The sequence below is a fragment of the Schistocerca cancellata genome, chromosome 1 (assembly GCF_023864275.1).
Source record: "Schistocerca cancellata isolate TAMUIC-IGC-003103 chromosome 1, iqSchCanc2.1, whole genome shotgun sequence".
NCBI lineage: Eukaryota > Metazoa > Arthropoda > Insecta > Orthoptera > Acrididae > Schistocerca > Schistocerca cancellata.
Genome location: NC_064626.1, coordinates 632645830 through 632666716, shown reverse-complemented (window position 1 = coordinate 632666716; position 20887 = coordinate 632645830). Strand labels below are relative to the sequence as shown.

Below are 20887 nucleotides of genomic sequence, written 5' to 3'. Positions count from 1 at the left end.
ACTCAGTGCAGTTTCTACATATGAATAACTTATTAATTGACTGTTCCTAAATGTGACTCAGTGCATTAAGTTCCAGTCTACAAAACTGGAGATTTTGTCCAGAATGAGATTTTCACTCTGCAGTGGAGTGTGCGCTGATATGAAACTTCGTGGCAGATTAAAACTGCGTGCGCCGACCGAGACTCGAACTCGGGACCTTTGCCTTTCGCGGGCAAGTGCTCTACCATCTGAGCTACCGAAACACGACTCACGACGAGATACTGGCAGAAGTAAAGCTTTGAGGGCCGGGCGTGAGTCGTGCTTCGGTAGCTCAGATGGAGATTTTGTGTTTGATCCTCCATTGGTCCTACAGTTTTTTTCTGTTACTTATCACTTCTTTCATTTGTAAAATGAGAAAAATGCCAAGTGAAGTTGCACCATGTTTTCGAGTACATTTTGAACTGCATAAGTTGGTTCAGAGGTGGGGGGGAGTTGAATACACCGCACCATGCCTAGTGAAGCACTGCAGTGTCCAAACTAACCTTTGGGTTGAGCACAGCCTTACTTACTGTACAGCAGAACAAATTCAACACAGAAATACACTCCTGGAAATGGAAAAAAGAACACATTGACACCGGTGTGTCAGACCCACCATACTTGCTCCGGACACTGCGAGAGGGCTGTACAAGCAATGATCACACGCACGGCACAGCGGACACACCAGGAACCGCGGTGTTGGCCGTCGAATGGCGCTAGCTGCGCAGCATTTGTGCACCGCCGCCGTCAGTGTCAGCCAGTTTGCTGTGGCATACGGAGCTCCATCGCAGTCTTTAACACTGGTAGCATGCCGCGACAGCGTGGACGTGAACCGTATGTGCAGTTGACGGACTTTGAGCGAGGGCGTATAGTGGGCATGCGGGAGGCCGGGTGGACGTACCGCCGAATTGCTCAACACGTGGGGCGTGAGGTCTCCACAGTACATCGATGTTGTCGCCAGTGGTCGGCGGAAGGTGCACGTGCCCGTCGACCTGGGACCGGACCGCAGCGACGCACGGATGCACGCCAAGACCGTAGGATCCTACGCAGTGCCGTAGGGGACCGCACCGCCACTTCCCAGCAAATTAGGGACACTGTTGCTCCTGGGGTATCGGCAAGGACCATTCGCAACCGTCTCCATGAAGCTGGGCTACGGTCCCGCACACCGTTAGGCCGTCTTCCGCTCACACCCCAACATCGTGCAGCCCGCCTCCAGTGGTGTCGCGACAGGCGTGAATGGAGGGACGAATGGAGACGTGTCGTCTTCAGCGATGAGAGTCGCTTCTGCCTTGGTGCCAATGATGGTCGTATGCGTGTTTGGCGCCGTGCAGGTGAGCGCCACAATCAGGACTGCATACGACCGAGGCACACAGGGCCAACACCCGGCATCATGGTGTGGGGAGCGATCTCCTACACTGGCCGTACACCACTGGTGATCGTCGAGGGGACACTGAATAGTGCACGGTACATCCAAACCGTCATCGAACCCATCGTTCTACCATTCCTAGACCGGCAAGGGAACTTGCTGTTCCAACAGGACAATGCACGTCCGCATGTATCCCGTGCCACCCAACATGCTCTAGAAGGTGTAAGTCAACTACCCTGGCCAGCAAGATCTCCGGATCTGTCCCCCATTGAGCATGTTTGGGACTGGATGAAGCGTCGTCTCACGCGGTCTGCACGTCCAGCACGAACGCTGGTCCAACTGAGGTGCCAGGTGGAAATGGCATGGCAAGCCGTTCCACAGGACTACATCCAGCATCTCTACAATCGTCTCCATGGGAGAATAGCAGCCTGCATTGCTGCGAAAGGTGGATATACACTGTACTAGTGCCGACATTGTGCATGCTCTGTTGCCTGTGTCTATGTGCCTGTGGTTCTGTCAGTGTGATCTTGTGATGTATCTGACCCCAGGAATGTGTCAATAAAGTTTCCCCTTCCTGGGACAATGAATTCACGGTGTTCTTATTTCAATTTCCAGGAGTGTACTTCATAGGTGAATGGCCTTAGCAGTTACAGTATTGATGCAGCCCAATTCCACTGACTCTGCACTTGCCAGTACTTCCCTCCCCCCCTCCCACTTCCGTCTGCTAACATGCAAGGGCCTTGTACGTAATTAGCCAAAGATAAGAACGCAGTCAAAAGAAACCCTTAATCTGCAGCATTTTCCTCCATTGTACCAAGATTGCTAACACTGTCAGGTAGGGGTGTCTCATTAATATAATTACACAAGTTGCTAATGTTTATAGTGCTAGAAAATGAGTGAACAAAGTTAGAACTCGGTTGCTAATAACAAACATCAACACACAAATCAAAAAAATCTTCTAAAACATTTGTTGAATGAATGCTACTGGACATCCAAAGTAATCCAAAAGTGTTTTAGGATTAACTCTGATTTACCTTTCTGTTTGAATATGGAATAGCTTTTTGATCTTCCATGCATCTATGCATTTACACAGAACTTTGATACTCAAAAATTTTGGAAGGTTCGCTGGATTTGAATACGTAAGTTCTTAATATTGCAGCACATTGACAACATTTTTTATCAAGAAAGTGTCAGTCGACAATTGGAAGACTTTTTTCACTTTTCTACATCAGCTGCAATTATTGTAGCTATGTCGTACCCAAGATTTAGCCCATAGTTCATCTGTATTGTTGCCCAGAACCAAGGGAGGCTAACAACAAACTACAGACATCTAATATCCAAAGAAATTTGGTCAAGCATTTCGAATAATGCTGCAACATAAAATGAAAATTTTATTTTGAATGTGATTTGAGAAGTGAAACTAACATGGAATCATAACTAGTTATTTACCAAAAACTACAGCTGGCTTGATGGTTTCTCAACAATGGCTGAATATTTGTTGTCATGAAATAGACACTTTCGGGAGAAATAACACACCAATATCCTCTTTGCATATGTAGCATGTATTTTCTTTTTCACAGTGGCAAGTATTTGGAAATCAAATAAAGTTTCTGGTGAGATGTTTGAACGGATGAGTTGTTCTGAAAAATAATTTAAAAGCAACAAAAAGTACATAAATGATATAGAATTGAAGCAATTCATATAATTGGATTGCTAGTTTATCTGTTATTCATAAAGCTTTTTATTCACAGATGACAAATAAAAGTTTTTACTCTTGTAAGTGAATAATGTTTTGAATAAATACTGTTATATGTTAGTCACAAATAAAAAATAATAATTTTTGTGTGTATTTGTTATTTGTCATTCAAATAAATTTAACCCAGCTCTTGTAAGGGAAGCACATTGCACATGTTCTGACTGCTAACTCACAACCTTTGTGCAGTTGACTGCAAGCACGTGACATCTGCGTGCCATGAACAAGGACTCACTTGGCTGTGCCCTCCACATGTCTGTGGAAAGTGTTCACTCAGTTGTCATGTAGGCAGCTACGGTAATCTTTGGCAACTTCCGCCAAAGTTTTTTAAGTGCATGCGCAGTCTCCCTCACTCACAGGAACCTTGTGATGGGCCGCCTGCCAGCAAGGCTCTACTGTGTAACACATTATTCTCTCTCTATGCAACATTTCATCAGTTTATTACTTCTTGTTGTTGTTCAGTTTAAGGGCACACACATGTGGAAGTGTGTGCGAGCGCGCGCGCATGCGCTGGGGGAGGGGGGGGGGGAGTATTGGATGCCAGCAGTCCATATCATCTGCTGCCTTTTCTGTCTTAGCTAGTAATGCTCTTGGCAAATTTGCATTATCTCAGCATCCCTTATGAAACTTTGAGGGGAGAGGGATGGGACACTCACCCAATTGACTTCATCGCCAGGTAACATTAATCCACATTCTCTTCAATCGCAGATTCCCAAAGTACATTAGCATGGTACAAATGAAACACAGCCAATTTAAAGATTTTAATGTGAATGCATTCATCTTTTAGATAGCAAGATATTGCTACCAAACTTTGCAATTTATCTATCTATTTTTTTTAATTAACCTGCAGATTCTTTTCATCCTACCATAATATGAAAAACATTTTCTTTTCCAGAAATGATGCAACCCTCCAGTTCACTAATGATATTGTAAACACAATAATAAAAAATAATACTTTATCAAACAGTGGGATAAAGAACGTAATAAAGCTGTGCATGTCTGAATATGAAGGCAAACTGGATAAGGTAAGGTGTTCACCATATTTCTCATTATGTATTCCACATTTATATTTTGCACCTGAGTAGAAATTGACCTCGTATTCGGGTGAATGGAGTTTGCTATGACTGGCCATTCTATGTTGCCCAAGGTTTTCCTAATTATTTCAGGAAAATTTCATGATGGTTCCTTTGTCAAGACCACAGCTGACCACCTATGTTATCCTCTTAAAAGCATAGTAGTTATATCTTCTGCTTGTGTATATTGTGAGCTATTTATTTTCATTATATTGTGATGACAAATCCCATATCTTTGTGAGATGATTGCTGGATAAGTAAAGACATTAATAAAAACCATTTTTGTATTCACATTTTGAATCAATTAAAACCCCTGGAAACAGAGGTTGTGGAGTTGAATCCTGGCCAGAGTAAAGGAAATTTCGTTCTACTTTTAATCTCTCCCAATGATGTAAGAAGTTGCCAAGAATGACACATGTATCAGATTCCATGTTAAACTGTAGGCCCCCTTTTTTGATAACTGGAGCAGCTGTCAGAGTGGTGTCCAGTCAAAGACTTGCACTTTACCATTAAGTCACGCACAATTATTATTATTTGTTGTTATTGTTGTTATGAGGCTCATATCAAATCTCTACTGTTGCTTAATGAAATAACGAGTCCTATACAGGTTGTGTGGATTAAACATGTAATAATCTAAGATATAATAATGTGAAAGGTATTTGTTATATTTATTGACGGTTTGCGTCTACAAGTATGGTAACTCAGAATATTTCCTGTGTTTGCCTGTGGCAGTTTGTACGGCATGTGCATGCGCGTAACTGTTTTATTCACATAAATGCATGTCAGCAGCTGTGTGGACTCCACTACAGACTGCAGAAGATACTTTCTCTTGTGGACCTGTAGTCTGTTACACAGGTACGTTGTTGTTTTCGACATAAGTATGGACTGTGACCAACTGATGATTGATCCCATTTTAACAATCAAGAAAGGGAACAAGTGGCTTTGGGAAATTGGGACTTTGCTTTTGATGTTGGGCCACCATGTTGAGCATGCAGTTTCAGAGACTATTTTTGAATTAATTCATGTCGCAGTGGAGCCCTCATAAGTCAACCTGACAAGCAAGTAGGCCGTTACAGTTACCTCGTTCGACTGCACATGATGTCATCCATAAAAGGTTGCACCTTTCGGTGTGAAAACTGCAGCTTCTTCACAAAATCAAGCCTGAGGACACCACTGCAGCTTCATCATAAAATCAAGCCTCAGTACACCCCGTGACAGAAACATTTGTGGAGACAATTCTGGAAAAAATGGATGAAAATGAAGCATTCCTCAATTGTGTCAGTTTCTTAGGCAGTACTACGCACTTCTGGCACAGTAAATATACACAATTGACACATGTGGGAAACTGAAACCCCCCTCCCCTCCCCATCTCAAGTAGTGGTAGAGTGCAAATGTGGCTCTCTAAAAGTGAATGTGTGGTGTGGATTGTTGAAGGATAGGGTTATAGACCTGTTCTTTGTGGAGCCTACAGTTATCGCAACAACGTACGTAGACATGTTGGAGCTGTATGTTGTACCACTACTTCCATGTGATGTGATCTTTCAACAAGATGGCATACCATGCCAGTTTGCAAACATTGTGAGGGATTTCTTGGATCATGAGTTCCCTGATCTCTGGATTGGCAGAGATACTCCATTTATTGCTTGTCCCCTTAGAAGCCCAGACATTATGCCACTTTATTTTTTTCTGTTGACATTTATCAAAAATCAATTCTACCAGATACCAGTTCAAGACCTACCAGATCTGTACCATGGCAAACATGTAGCTGTTGCAAACATTATACCTGCGGTGCTGCAAAACACTTGGAGAGAAGTGGAATAGAGATTAGATGTCTGCCACACCACACAACAGTCCTTTCTGGCCAATTGTCTTCAGTTATTCATTCCTTTGAAACCTATGTTGAAAATAGTGTAGGTGTGTTTCTCCTGTCTTAATGCTTCTGCAAAGAAAGACATTCTTCTGCTGAGATAAATATATGACACTGTATCTATCTTCAGGGAAATAATACCTCAAAAATTCTTGAAGAACACCATTGCCTCTGAGCCAGTGTTTGTTCTATTATTTACTAATATCATTTATCTCTAGATCCCAAAAGCTACTTGCCATCTTATCAGATGTCATATTCAAAACATTTTGAATGAAGTGGATGTTGTGTATTAATGATTACACCCATTCTTTTCCTACTAAGAAAGAAAGAAAGAAACGGAAGGCTGTGGTTCAATGCCTTGTTTACAGAGGTGTCATTAAAGGCAAAGGATGTGTTTGGAATTGGGAAGGATCCAGAAGGAAATTGGTCCTGACCAATTTAAACCAACCAAGTGGGCATTCACCTTACATGATTTATGGAAACCATGGAAAACTTAAATCTGGATGGCCGTTCCTCAAATTGCTGCCTTCTTGAATGTGAGTGCAATGAATTACTATGCACCACTAAGGATGTGTGCGACGAGGGAGAATGGCCAATTAAGGTGATGTCCTAATTGGTTGTTAGAGCTCACAGTCTCCCATTAGTGATTTTCTCTTGCTACTCACTGTGACTATGACGTATTGGGTTCCATCCAGGCACCAATGAAAAAAGACTTACACATCAGCTTTCAGCCAAAGCCGTTGTCAAAAAAGGAAACACACATACATTCACAAGCTCACCTCACATACACCATGACCACCACCTCTGGTAGTTTGGACTGGAATGCAGTTGCCACATAAAACAGAAGCAAGCAGTCTGGAGGGGGTGGAGAAGTGGAAGAGATAGCAGGGTACAAGTGGGGGGATAAGAAAGCACTGTCTGACAGTGTGTGGGGCACGGAGGTGGGAAGGAGAGGGTAGGAGAACAGGGAGTGAAAAATGAGAGTAGCAGAGAAGGAGAAAGATGGGTGAGTGCATTGGCAGAGGGTGGGAAATGAGAATAAGGAAAAGATGATAGGACAGGGGGAATGGAGGGTGTAGGGACACTCAGTTACTGTAGGTTGAGTCCAGAATAATTTCGGGAGTGAAGAATGTGTTGTAAGGATAACTCTCATCTGAGCAGTTCAGAAAAGGTGGCTGTGTAAGATAGCTCAGGTAGTGAAGCAACCATTGAAATCAAGCATGTTATCTTCAGCTGCATGTTGTGCCACATGGTGGTTTACTTTGCTCTTGGCCACAGCTGGGTGGCAAGTCGTTCATCCTGGTGGACAGCTGGTTGGTAGTCCTACCAATACACACTGAAGGGCCAAAGAAACTGGTATACCTGCCTAATATATGTGTAGGGCCCCCAGGAGCATGTAGAAGTGCCACAATATGACGTGGCATGGAATCGACTATTGTCTGAAGTAGTGCTGGAGGGAATTGACATCATGAATCCTGAAGTGGAAGAGGGGTTAGAGATCTCTTCTGAATAGCATGTTGCAAGGCATCCCAGGTATTCTCAATAATGTTCAAGTCTGAGGAATTTGGTGGCCAGCAGAAGTGTTTAAACTCAGAAGAGTGTTCCTGGAGCCACTCTGCACCAATTCTGGATTTGTGGGGTGTTGGATTGTCCTGCTGAAATTGCCTGAGTCCATCCGCACGATGGACATCAATGGATGCAGGTGATCAGACAGGATGCTTAAGTATGTGTCACAAGTCACATTGTATTTAGACGTATCATGGGTCCCATATCACTCCAACTACACTTGCCCCATACCATTACAGAGCCTACACCAGCTTGAACAGTCCCCTGCTGACATGAAGGGTTCGTGGATTCATGAGGTTGTCTATACCCTTACACATTCATCTGCTCAGTACAATTTGAAACGAGACTTGTCCGACCAGGCAACATGTTTCTAGTCATCAATAGTCCAGTGACTGTGTTGATGGGCCCAGGCGTAAAGCGTTGTGTCGTGCAGTCATCAAGGGTACACAAGTGGGCCTTTGGCTCCGAAAGTCCATATTGATGCTGTTTCATTGAATGTTTCACAAGCTGACTCTAGTTGATGGCCCAGCATTGAAATCATCAGCAGTTTCTGTTGTAACAGTGACCGTTCCGGTCGCGGGGTGGCCGAGAAAGCACAGTGGGACCAAACGGAGATCGGCCCGCAAACAAACAAACGGAAAGGACAGACACAAAACGACGACTGACAATCGAGAGAGACCTTACAACGACATCGTGCAAGAAGCAATGGGGAGACAGAGACAGACAGCCAAACGAATCCAAGATGTCCACTAGTAATGAAAACAAAGATCGATATACAAGCTGTCTGTTGTCAAGGCAATATGTTAAGATGCACGCAACGATTAGACTTACTGGCTGAGCGAGAGACAGGTGCTTAAATACATGATTGGGTGCACCGGTATTGGCCACTGGGACCACGTGTTCCACTGTGGTACCCTCACATTAAACGTGGGCCAGGAGGCGCGCGCCGCCACGGCTTACTGCGCGATGGTGCAGAGATCTCTAGGGGTCTTCGACATCCATGCCATCTGGCGCGTATTCCAAATGCGCGGTGCGCAGTACCAGAGTTTGTGGAAGGGTTGCACTTCTGTCATGTTGAATGATTCTCTTCAGTTGTCATTGGTCCTGTTCTTGCAGGATCTTTTTCCAGCCGCAGTGATGTCAGAGATTTGATGTTTTATCAGTTTCTGATATTTACGGTATACTTGTGAAATGGTCATACAGAAAAATGCCCCTTCGTCGCTACCTCAAAGGTGCTGAGTCCCATCACTCATGTGCGGACTGTAACACCACTTTCAAACGCACTTAAATCTTGATAACCTGCCATTGTAGCAGCAGTAACCAGTCTAACAACTGCGCAAGACGCTTATCGTTTTATATAGGCGTTGCCGACCGCAGCACTGCCTGTTAATTCATCTCTTTATTTGAATACGCATCCTCTACCAGTTTCTTTGGCGCTTTGGTATAAAAAGCTGTGGAATGACTTCAGCAGACCCAGTATATGACGTGGCTGCTTTCGCAGGTGACAGCCTGTGATAGGTCAGGATAAGCCTGTGACAGTACTGGATTGTGGATGAGATTGGGCAGGTCTTGCACCTGGTTCTTCCACAGGGATATGATCCCTGTGGCAAGGATTGAGAATTGGAGTGGCATAGGGATGGACTAGGATATTGTGGAGGTTGGGTAGGAGACAGAACACCACTTTAGGAGGGGTGGGAAAGACCTGAGTAGGTTTTCCCTAACATCAGGTCATCATGATAGGTGTTCAAAGTCTTGACAAAGGATGTGGTTCAGTTGTTACAAACCAGAGTGCTATTGGGTGATGAAAAGCACTCTCCATTGTAGCTGATTCTTCAGTTCTTGTTGGTGGTGGAAGGATTGAAGGGTGTGAGGGGAAATGGTATGGGAGATCTGTTTGCAGATTAAGGTTGGGGGACACTGCCTTTCTGTGAAGGGCTTAGTGAGACCATCAGCATACTGGCCAAAGGAGTTCCTGTCGCTGAAGATACTCCAAGACATCTGTCTTCATTCTTAAACAACCTCAACACCTTCTCTCCCATCCACTTCACCTGGTTCTCCTCAATATGTGTGTCACCTTCCCGGACATTGATCACCTCTTTGATGGCTCCATCAAGAACTCTGTCTACATTAAACCCTGCAACCACCAACAGTACCTGCATTTCGACAACTGACATCTCTTCCAAATCTAGAAATCTCTCCATACAGCCTGCCACGCTGGATATGCGTATCTGCAGTGACAAGAACTCCCTTGCCCTGTATGCTGCGAGTGCCTTCACGGACAGGCACTATCCTCCAGACATAGCCCACAAACACATCTCCCACGCTATTTCCCCTCACACCCCCAATCCTTCCACCACCCCAGGAATCAGCTACAAAAGAGCACCCCCTTCATCACACAGTACCACTCCAGACTGGAACATCCTTCATCAGGGTTTTGATTAGCTATCATCATGCATCAGGCCCTCAAATAAGGAACAACCTACTCAAGATCCTTGCCACCCCTCCTAAAATAGTGTTTCGTCCCCCACCCAACCTCCACCATCCTAGTCCATCCCTTTGCTATCACCAGCCTAACACTTGCCACAGTGATTATATCTCTGTGGAAGACCCAGGTGCAAGACCTGCCCAATGCACCCACCCAGTATTTTTTTTCCAGTCTTATCACAGGCTTATCCCATCAGAGGCTGGGTCATTTGTGAAAGCAGCCGTGTCATGTACCAGCTCTGCTGCAAACATTGTGCAGCTTTTTATATGGGTGTGACTATCAACCAGCTGTCCACCAGCATGAATGGCCAATGCCAAACTGTTGCCAAGAGTAAAGTAGATCGCCCTGTGATACAACATGCAGCTGAACATCACATGCTTGGTTTCAATGGTTGCTTCACTACCTGAGCTATTTGGATCCTCCCATCTGCCACCAGCTTTTCTGAACTACACAGGTGGGAGTTATTTGTACAACACATTGTCTGCCCCCAAAATTATCCCAGCCTCAACCTACAGTTGCCACACCTCCCACCCAACAGGTTCCACTCCCTCTGTCCTATCATCTGCACTCTGTTCTTGTCTTCCACTCTCTTTGTGTGCCACCCTCTGCCAATGCACCTGACCATCTTTCCCCGCTCCTCTCCTTTTTTTGCTCCCTCCTCCCCCCTCTCCCCAACCTCCACAGCCTCCTGTCAGGAAGCCTATTGGCAGTCTAGTCCCTGCACACGATGCCAAACAGTGCTCTTCACTCTCTCCACGTGTATCCCTGCCACCCTGCTATCCCTTCCCCTTCCCTGCCCAGTCCAGATTGCTGCTTCCATTCTACAAGACTCTTGCATTCCAGTCCCAACTGCTGGAAATGGCAGTCATGTGTGCATGAGGTGTGGTTGCTTGTGTGAATGGTTGTATGTGTGTTTCTTTTTCTGACAAAGGTTTTGGCATAAAGCTAATGTAAAAGTGTCCTTTCATTGTGCCTGTCTACAACTCAATGTGTCATATTTACAGTAAGTAGCAATTTAGCTTTTCCTTACATAGTTGACATTCCAACCTGGAGTTTCCATTGTTTGACTTTGTCTCTCAGATGCTGTAATAGAAATGTGAGACTTGTTCAGATGCCCCATCTTTTCAAAACAAACTTTCCTTCTCAAGTACAAGGAGCTGAAAGACGATTAGAAGGAAGTCATCTTTGTTGTTATAACTTCTGTTGTGTTTAATCACAAAGATTCCATATTGTCTGTTGACTGAAGCTTGCCATATCCCAGTAGCTAAAATGGCGTGTGTCATTTTAATCTTATTAGTAGTCTTGTGAACCATACGTGGTGTAATGTTTCTGACCGTATGTTGTTTTTGTGGTATTTCTTAAAGGTTATATGTGTACTGGATGAAAATGTACTGTCACAAAACCTATGGCGACTCTTCCGGCTTTAGTTACCATTAAAGTGTTACATAACAACCTTTCCCCCTGTACTATGGCAGTAATACAACAGTTAGACCTCCTCTCATTATGGTATTGTCCTAAATACAATACCAAGGCCTTAGTAACTATGAAGGAGATCTTTAAACTGTTTTCAACTGGCAAATCAGATCAAATTTTTATCATCACATAACATGCCTCATGCTTTTATTTTAAAAGCCACAGTTCTAGAAGTGGCTCGGTTTCAGATATTAACACAGACTCTTTACACGTAACCTTTAACATTTTTGGAAATAGCATTGCCAAAATTACATTTTTTAAAAGCAAGATAGACTTCTTTTTCTTGGGATAATTAGGGCTTTTTAATAAGTTGTATTAATCCTGCAACAGACATTTATTTTTGAGGTCTAATTTTTTAATACACTTTGTCTTTTATATCTTAAATGTGGAATATGTTGCTAAATAAATTATTTATGTCATGATAAACAATCAAATATGAGTTGCACTTTAAAAAATAATAATTGGAAAAATCTTTTTCATAAAAGAATTTTGAAATTTCAGATAATTACTGCATTTCATGGTCTAGATAAAAATCCTGTTCCAACTTCAAATTCATGGTGTTTTTTCCATCTTTTTCTAGAGCTTCCAGGATTTCTTCTTCCTGGTGGCTGAGTGGACATACTTGCTTATATCTTTCTGGGTGCAACTACCAATTTTTTAATTTTTTTGTTTGATGATAGATAAGAAAAATATTGATTTATTTGTATTCGCAAAGATGTCAGAGCAAGTGTACTGCTGCGAATTGTTATATTTCAACAGACAGTTTGCATACGTTGTGAAACTTGGGGCTATAAAAAAAACCTGAATTGTATTTGCCTCGTTATGTCTGTCACAGAAAGAAAGTGTTTGGCCTTGAATTTGGAATAAATGGCCTTATCTCATTTGAAACATAAGTTTTTGTGATGAATACTTCTAAGACATGAGAACAGGGTGTATACGACCCGGGAGATTTAGGAAAAACCCGGGAATTTTTTAGAATTCCAGGAATTTTTCATTGTTTTAGTTTTCAGTTAAATGTTTGTAATTTTGGCTGGTAAGAACCAATACTCTAACAAAGGATATTACTGTATCCCATTACTACAGAATAATACTGCAGCAGTAAAACATGAACAAGAGAAATTACGAAATTAAAACTTAAGTTGCAAAGGAAATGCGCCATATACAACAATGCTTCCTAACAACGGAATGCCTCCGATGAGCGTGACGTCGCAACTGTTTACATTAGATTCGTTTGAGCAGTTGCGAGCGGACTCATGTGCATGCGCAGTTGAGTTGCATATGAGTAGTACCTTCACCTGCTTCTGGCTCCTGAAGTGTGGCTGTTAGCTGTATAAGCAGTAGCAGCAAGCAGCCAGATGCTACCTGTAAAAATTTTACAGATGGGCCCAAGCTACCAGTTCATGCATACGCACCAAGCCTGGGTCTAGGGTCCTTAGTGGGTGGTTGAGGGGCAAACTGGGATGTCTGTCACGGGCAGCAATTTCAGGGAGGGGATGCCAAATTCATATTCTTGAGGGAAAAAACCTTGTTTCACAAAGCATCTAGCATCCAGCGCACGTTGGTCTATCGATTATTCATATGATTTTGAAATGCATTGCTGTTTATTTCTTAACACTTTTGAACATATTCCAAGTTGATTTCTGAATGAATCAAAGTTGATTTTTGAATGCATGCATAGTGTATGTGATGTCTCTGCCAGAGTAATCTTGGTTGCATCTAGAAATAAACTTTCCTGCAAACAAAAGGGGACGGGGCTATATGAGCTGAGCGGAATAAAGCCAAATGGGTGAATGCCAATTGCTGTTTGTTATGTGGTTGAGAGGGTTTGCGAATGATCAACTTTGTCATAATTACCAGCGAAATCCATAGATTCAGACTACCCGAGTGCAAAATGCTCACATTTGAATTTCACAGAGCAAAATACAGTGAATGCGTTAGAAGAAACATCACTGCCATTTGGCACGCTGAAGACCAAATATCCTGTCTTTCATTTCCTCAAACATGTGTGTTTTATGTATCAGACTGTTCAGTAAGATGTGTGCCACAATATGAACATTTCTTGAAAAGTCGATTTTTTAAATTTTTGGCCTTCTATCTCGAACACTTGGGGCGGGGGGAAATATTGTAGATCCGGGGCAGATGCGCAGAGCAGTCTGAGCTGTAGTGGGTAGGTGGGTAGTCTCCACATGACCCGTGTTTACGGTTAGTGATTTAAATGTGTTACACATACGAACATACGGGCTTCCTACATCATTGTAGCTGCGCAAGAGTGGTGACGCCTGTTATCTGGCGCTCTCTGACAACTGCTGAAACTGATTTCGTAAATCACAGAGCATTTGACTCTCATTTAAAAATCAACTCTTTGAGGACAAGCCATTTAGAAGACTTTTGAGCCCAGGAGATTACATTATATGTGAAAGTTAGCTTCTCTTGGAGCTTCTTAATCTATAGGCAGTGGGGAACGGGCGTGGTAATTATGATGATAAGCAACCACACGCTCTCCTGTCACTTACTATGAATACTTTTATTCTCGCAGCATACACACAATGCGTGTAGCATAGAGCATGCACTACAGAGAACTGATCTGGCAACCATACAGCTGTTTTCGCTGCCGTAGGGTAGCGATATTATTGTGGGATTAGCAAGTGGTTCTACGTCCCCACAAATCTTAGAGACCAATATTATACGTGAAAACTTTGCTTTCCTTGTAGCAACACTGTGTATATTAATTTAAACCATTAACTTTTCCTATTTGTGTGTTCACACTACTTAACAGTGATGTTCCTGTTGGCTGACTACACATGTGTCCTGTGCTCTGAATATCCGTTGTCATCGGATGGCGAGAGATCACATGACATGAGCTGTGACTGGCTTACAAAAGCGCATCGCAATCTCGATTTCAATGCTTCGGAAAGTAACATGCGGTGTTTAGTGGAATTCACATTTATACTTTTGTAATACGAAAATATGCAGTGTACATGTTGCTACACATCAAAGATCTTTCCAAAATGTATTCCCCCCCTCCTAAGTTTCGTTTCCTATAGTGCAGAGAAATTCTATGCCAGTGTATAAAACCATAGCCATTCAAAAGATTTATAACTTTTACAGTTCCAAGGGAAAGTATACTGTGACTTAACACAGAAAAAGTGTATTTTCACCTGGCAGAAAATTTATTTTTAACTGGGAAATTCGGGAAAAATCCAGGATTATTGTTATTATTATTATTGTTATTATTATTATTATTTTTTGTCTGTGTATACACATTGAAGAAGCAACAATTCATTGTTTTCACCTACCCTACAGGTTCATCATCAGTTAGCAGTCTTGGTTTCTGTGCCCATTTTCCTGACAGCATATGCAGAAAGAATCTACATTCGTGTTCTTCTTTTTCTTTTTCTTGGACTTTATGTAAAATACGAAACTTGGCACTGGGTTTACTGCTGAAGACACGTCTGCTCATATCTTTCATGACTTCATTTAAAAAGTCTGTTGACCTGGTTAAGATTCTATGCTGAACATTCTGCTGTTTCACCTAAATAAGCTAGTGTTTGCAGATTTATTTAGGAAATGTGTGTAACAATTTGGGGATAAGTATTCTTTCACAAGAGTCCACATGCTCCCGCAAGATTCGAAATCAGTGGACTTAATACAGACTGCATTTAGCACTTACGACTGTCTGACATGATTGTGCAATTTGTCCAAAATTTCCAGATAGCTTTGTATAATCCTTAATGTAATCTGCGTGAAAGGCATTGATACTTTCTGGGATGATTTCCACAGCTACATAATAACAATAGCTAAGGAAGTACTAGATATTAGCAAAGGCAGGCTGGTGGAACAATGTTTCAAAGAGCAGTAAACATCAAAAGCAGGTTCCAATCACCTTCCAGTAAGTAGGGCCGAAACTGAGAATATGTATTGTAACTTCTCAGGAATGGCCATCAGTTTGAAAGCGTAACAGCATCTGGACCGTGCCCTAATAACATCACCCAATCAGTTCAAGTACCTTAGATGATGATAACACCCACAGCTTCTAGAGATAAAGACATTGAAACTGTATAAAAACTGGGTGGTTGAAATGGAAGTCACTAACAGGAGTCATCTGCAATGTGAAAAATGCCTATAGAGGTCGAAGGAAAGATATATACAAAGACGCGATAAGACCAGCTCTGATGTATGGTTCAGAATATTGAACTATGCACAATTAGACAGATGGAGCTCAAGGTTACAGAGACAGGGATTCTATCCTGATCTGTGGGAGTGGCTTTAAAAGATGCTACTTAAATTTATTGGTGAAATTCATTGAAAGTGTAGCTTGTCTGTACAGAAGATTGCTCACAGAACACTTTTGCTGTCCATTTTTGAGTACTACAAGTGTGGGCTCTCCACAAGGTCAGTGTAAAAGGAAAACTTCAAAACAATTTAGAGGTACACTGCTAGATTTGTTACTGATAGGTTTGATCAACACACAAGGATACGGAAATTCTCTTTTAACTCAAATGGGAATCCCTGGAGGGAAGTACACACTCTTCTCCATTTTCCATTCCGTGTAGATGAGTATTTATTCTTATGGAACTTTAACAGGAAAAAGTAATTGTTTGAAACAGATTTTATATACAGGCATGTCTCTTTATACTGACTTCATACAATTTAATGATGATTTCATTATCTGATGTTTTGTATGTCAATTGTCATGTAGTATCACATCATGTGAAGTGGACCATGATTTATCAGTAATAAACATTGTCAAATATCAAGTAATACTCATGTTAAGCTGTGATTGAACATGACATTTACTTGTGAATAAGTTAATTAACATGAACTGCAGTTAAGTGAGTGTTGAGTTTTTGTTTTAAGCAGGAAGAAGTAAGTTTGGATGTTATATCATACATCCAAAGTGCATATCTATAAGCCTAATTTTTGCAGCTCATAAATAGCAAACATTTATGTTTTCTCAACTGTGTTATTTAATTTACGTCAGGCAGGGTGTATACGACCCAGGACAACCTGGAGACCCGGGAATTTTTCCATCTGCTACTGCAGAATAATACTGCAGCAATAAAACATGGACGAGAGAAAAAAACTAAAATAAAACTTAAGTTTCAAAGGAAATGTGCCATGCACAACAATAAAACAGTGCTCATACAAGCATCTGCCAGCAGCAAAATGTGTCAGAGGCTTTAGGAAGACTATGCAATGCTTCATAACAACAAATTGCCTCCGATGAGCGTGACGTCACAGCTGTTTACATTAGATTTGTGTAAGCAGTTGCGTGTGGGGGCCCATGCGCATACGCAGTTGCGTCGCGTGTGTGTAGTACCTTCTCCCGCTTCTGGCTACTAAAGTGTGTCTGTTAGCTATATAAGCAGTAGCAACAAGATGCTATTCGGAAAAATTTTACTGTTGCGCGCAAGCTGCCATATTCACTAGGAGCGAACCGGGGTATCTGCCCCGGGTGGCAATTTCAGTCAAACATTAATCACTTTGCAGAACAATGAAGTTATTTTTGTCTATTTGCTAAAGAAAAGTGGTTTTTATTAATCTTTTACACTGAGGCAGTCAATTTATTTGTAACCAAATGCTTAATTCCACACTATTGGCTAGTTTCAACTGTTCTGTGCATTTCAAAAGAGCCTGTTTTCGTCTTCTTGTAAGTATGGCATTATGCCATAATAAACAACCAAAAATGAAATAATACAGTACTGGTATTCCAAGAAAATTTACAACCGAATCTGGACGAACGAATGTGTACTTTAAACCGAATTATGCATGTTATTATGGTTCACGAAATTCCGATGCTCTTGGAATATCCTCTGATGTCTTGTTTCTTTTATGATGTAATGTAAGATCTTTTAATGTTTTACACGTCTTGCATCCGTAGCTGCGCAAGCGGTGTGACGCCTGTAATTGGCGCGCTCTGGCAACTGCACAAACGAACCTCTTTCTAACAGGTCGCGGGAAAATATTGCGAATGATTGACTCAAAAGCATTACTTTCAAAGTAAATTTCCTTTTGCCCAAGATGAACTATGTGTGATGAATTTCTTTAATCACAGAGTGTTTGACTCTCATTTAAAAATCAACTCTTTGAGGATGACCATTTAGAAAAATTTCGAGCCTAGAAGATCATACATATATGTCGTTATTAAAAATTTTACTGGCACATTTGTGTGATGTATCTTAAAGTGTAACACGCGCAAAGAAGATCAACGTTATACATGAAAGTTAAGCTTCTCTTGCAGCTTATTAATCGTTGATACCAATATTATATGTGAAAGCTTTGCTTTTCTTGTAGCACCACTATGTATATTAATTTAAACCATTAACTTTTCCTATTTGTGTGTACGCGCTACTTAACAGTGATAATGCTATTGGCTTACAACATGATGTGTCCTTTGCTTTGAATGTCCGCTGTATCGGGTGGCGAGATCACATGACATGAACTACGACTGGCTTACAAAAGCGCGTTGCAATATCTATAAATTGATAAGTTTTACAGTTCCGAGGAAAAGTATACTGTCACTTAACACGGAAAAAGTGTATTTTCACCCGGGAGAAAGTGTATTTTTAACTGGGAAATCTGGGATTTTTTTTTCCTTGTCCACATATACACCCTGGTCAGTTTTTAAGTTTAAAATTTGTGTTGCAATGCATGATAACTCTGGATGTTGCTGTAGGAGAATAAGGCAGCTGTATTTGGACATTGTGGATTGAAGTTCCATTAGAGTGATCATAAAGAGAAACTGAATGGAGAACTCAATGAGGCTCTCATGGAACAGTGGGCTCTGAAAAAACAGGAGAGCTTTGTTAAACAGGAATCAAGGATTCATGCCCTTCATGCGGAATTAGATCATGCAAAACTTCAATTACATTTGAGCTTACAGTTTTCAGCAAGTTTGACTTGTTACCGTAAGTAGGGGTGGAAGAGCCTCATCCAGCTGTGGGTTGTAGTAGGGTGTAGTGGACTTTTGATAGAAACTAACTGTAGATAGCTAACAAAAGAGATTGGAAGAAAAAAAAATGTGCTGCTAAACTGTAGTCCTGGCACGAGGCCAGATGATACAGATCAATTTAGGGACAGGGTTCCATGTCACATGTATAATGAAACCAAGTGCAAGCCTTGGCCAGTTGACAGAGGATGTAGGGAAGTTGCGTAAGGATTGTGACAAAAAGGATGAGATGATCATAGTGGGTGGAGCAGGGAACAGCCCCGCTAAAGACAGAAACTACAGCATTAGGAGTGACCTGATGGAACAGAAGTAGAAACTAAAAACACACACACACACACACACACACGCTGGATGTGGTAAACACAGAGTTGAGAAGTAAATCAGAGTTTGGATTACAGAAGATTTGCTTAACTAAGAGTAACTTTTACATGTTCACTCATAAAATTTTAGAATCATGAAATAACAAAAATACCACCCGTTGATATTTTCTGTGACCTGTCTATGGCTTATGACAGTATCCTCCTAAATATAGTGAGGTAGAGCCCTTTAGTTGATGATGTCGTATCTGATGAACAGTGCAGAAGGTTGTACTTAATACTTGAACTAAAGTATGTGGAGGAGAGTCTTCTGGCTTGCGAGACATCACTTATGGTGTTTTACAAGGTTCAATCTTATGTCCACTATTGTTTTTAATTTATTATTATTATTATTATTATTATTTGTGATTGGACCGTATCAGATCACTCAAAGCTATTAGGATTCAGTCTTTGGAGTTTCCAAGCAGCTCTCATGTTTTCTCTGTGGATTCTTTTTCTTTCTTCAGTCCACTTTATTCTTGGTCTAGTGGTGACTTAATTCTCTTGCAGTACTTCCCATCTGGACTCACATGAGCGCCCGCATCTCGTGGTCGTGCGGTAGCGTTCTCGCTTCCCACGCCCGGGTTCCCGGGTTCGATTCCCGGCGGGGTCAGGGATTTTCTCTGCCTCGTGATGGCTGGGTGTTGTGTGCTGTCCTTAGGTTAGTTAGGTTTAAGTAGTTCTAAGTTCTAGGGGACTTATGACCACAGCAGTTGAGTCCCATAGTGCTCAGAGCCATTTTTGAACTCACATGAGCCTCTCTAAATCCGTTTTGACTTGCTGGACCCAGGAAATGGTTTTGAGTTGTTCTACATAGATCATGATCTTCCGAGTGAGTCTTGTTGTTGGGAGTCTGTGGATATGCCCATAAAATTTCATTCTTCTCTTCTTGTTGTCTGTCATGATATTTTTTTCTGATTGCTGTTATCATCTACTTGTATTGAAAGATCTCCAAAGGCAAGGCAAGTAATTTGAAGTCATTTTTGTGACTTCCAAATCATATGGGTTTCCAGCAGCTTTTGTTTTTAAGTTCCAGATGACTTTCCCCAATTAGTTCTTTTTGCGGCAGACACTAATTTTGCAATCAATCCAAACATACATACACTAAGAAAAGAAGTGGTGTGTTCTTAAAACTATCTAAATGGTTTTCTGCAAATGGTCTGTCTCTCAGTTTTAAAAAGACGAAGTGTATTCAGTTCTGCACCTCAGCTGATACTACATTAGCGATATGTAAAACAAGCAGAGGAAATAAGTTAAGTCTTATTAAAATTACTTGATAGTTGATGTCTGTCACTTACTGCTGCAGTGTTGTCACGTCAGCTGCCAGCTAATGCTCAGTTGTAGGTGACACACACAAACAAGACAGGTCACTTCACAAATGCTGGTAATGTGTAATGTGGAGTAATGTTGGAAGTGGCCACCACAAGGTATGTCGGAAATGTGAGATGCTATATCAACAGCTGATTTTAAGTGGCCAATAATTAAACTGCATCAAGCAATGCTTTTTGTAGCCCTGAATTTAAACTCTTGTCCTAAACTAGTCACAACCTCTCGATGTGCAATGTATCTCAGAAAATGGTGGTCAACAATCTGTGGCAGAAATAAAATCATAATCGCTTTGTTCATGGTGGTTAAAGCTAACATCTATGAATGAACTCAGGACAGAAAAAATTCAGATTCAACACTAAAAGGAAACTGTAATTTCTTGCTATCATTGGGCACCTGAAACTATCCTCACACTGGCTACACGAGCTGCTGTATTACTAACCAGTAAGCAGTCCATTTTGGCACTGGATTGCAGATTATAGGAGAACAGGTAGATTCCAAATGAAAAAGGAATGATTGATAGGAAGAAAAATAAGAGAAAGTAAAAATGTCAATGAGGTAATGAAAATGAAACGCAAACTATTAGAAACACTGGGTGAAGTTGTTATAGATACAACTTTGCTGACCTGGTTGCTGTCATGAATAGCAGCCTTCAAAA

General features: G+C 41.6%; 1 protein-coding gene across 2 annotated transcripts in view; it reads left to right on the top strand.

Annotated features, from left to right (window-relative positions):
• LOC126183249 (spermatogenesis-associated protein 7 homolog) overlaps positions 1 to 20887 on the top strand; it is a 101842-nt gene that overhangs the window by 75825 nt on the left and 5130 nt on the right. For both annotated transcript variants that reach the window (XM_049925048.1, XM_049925059.1), the window contains one exon: positions 4030 to 4159. In XM_049925048.1, coding sequence (XP_049781005.1) covers positions 4030 to 4159 — 130 coding nt within the window. The remainder of the gene's footprint in view (positions 1 to 4029; positions 4160 to 20887) is intronic.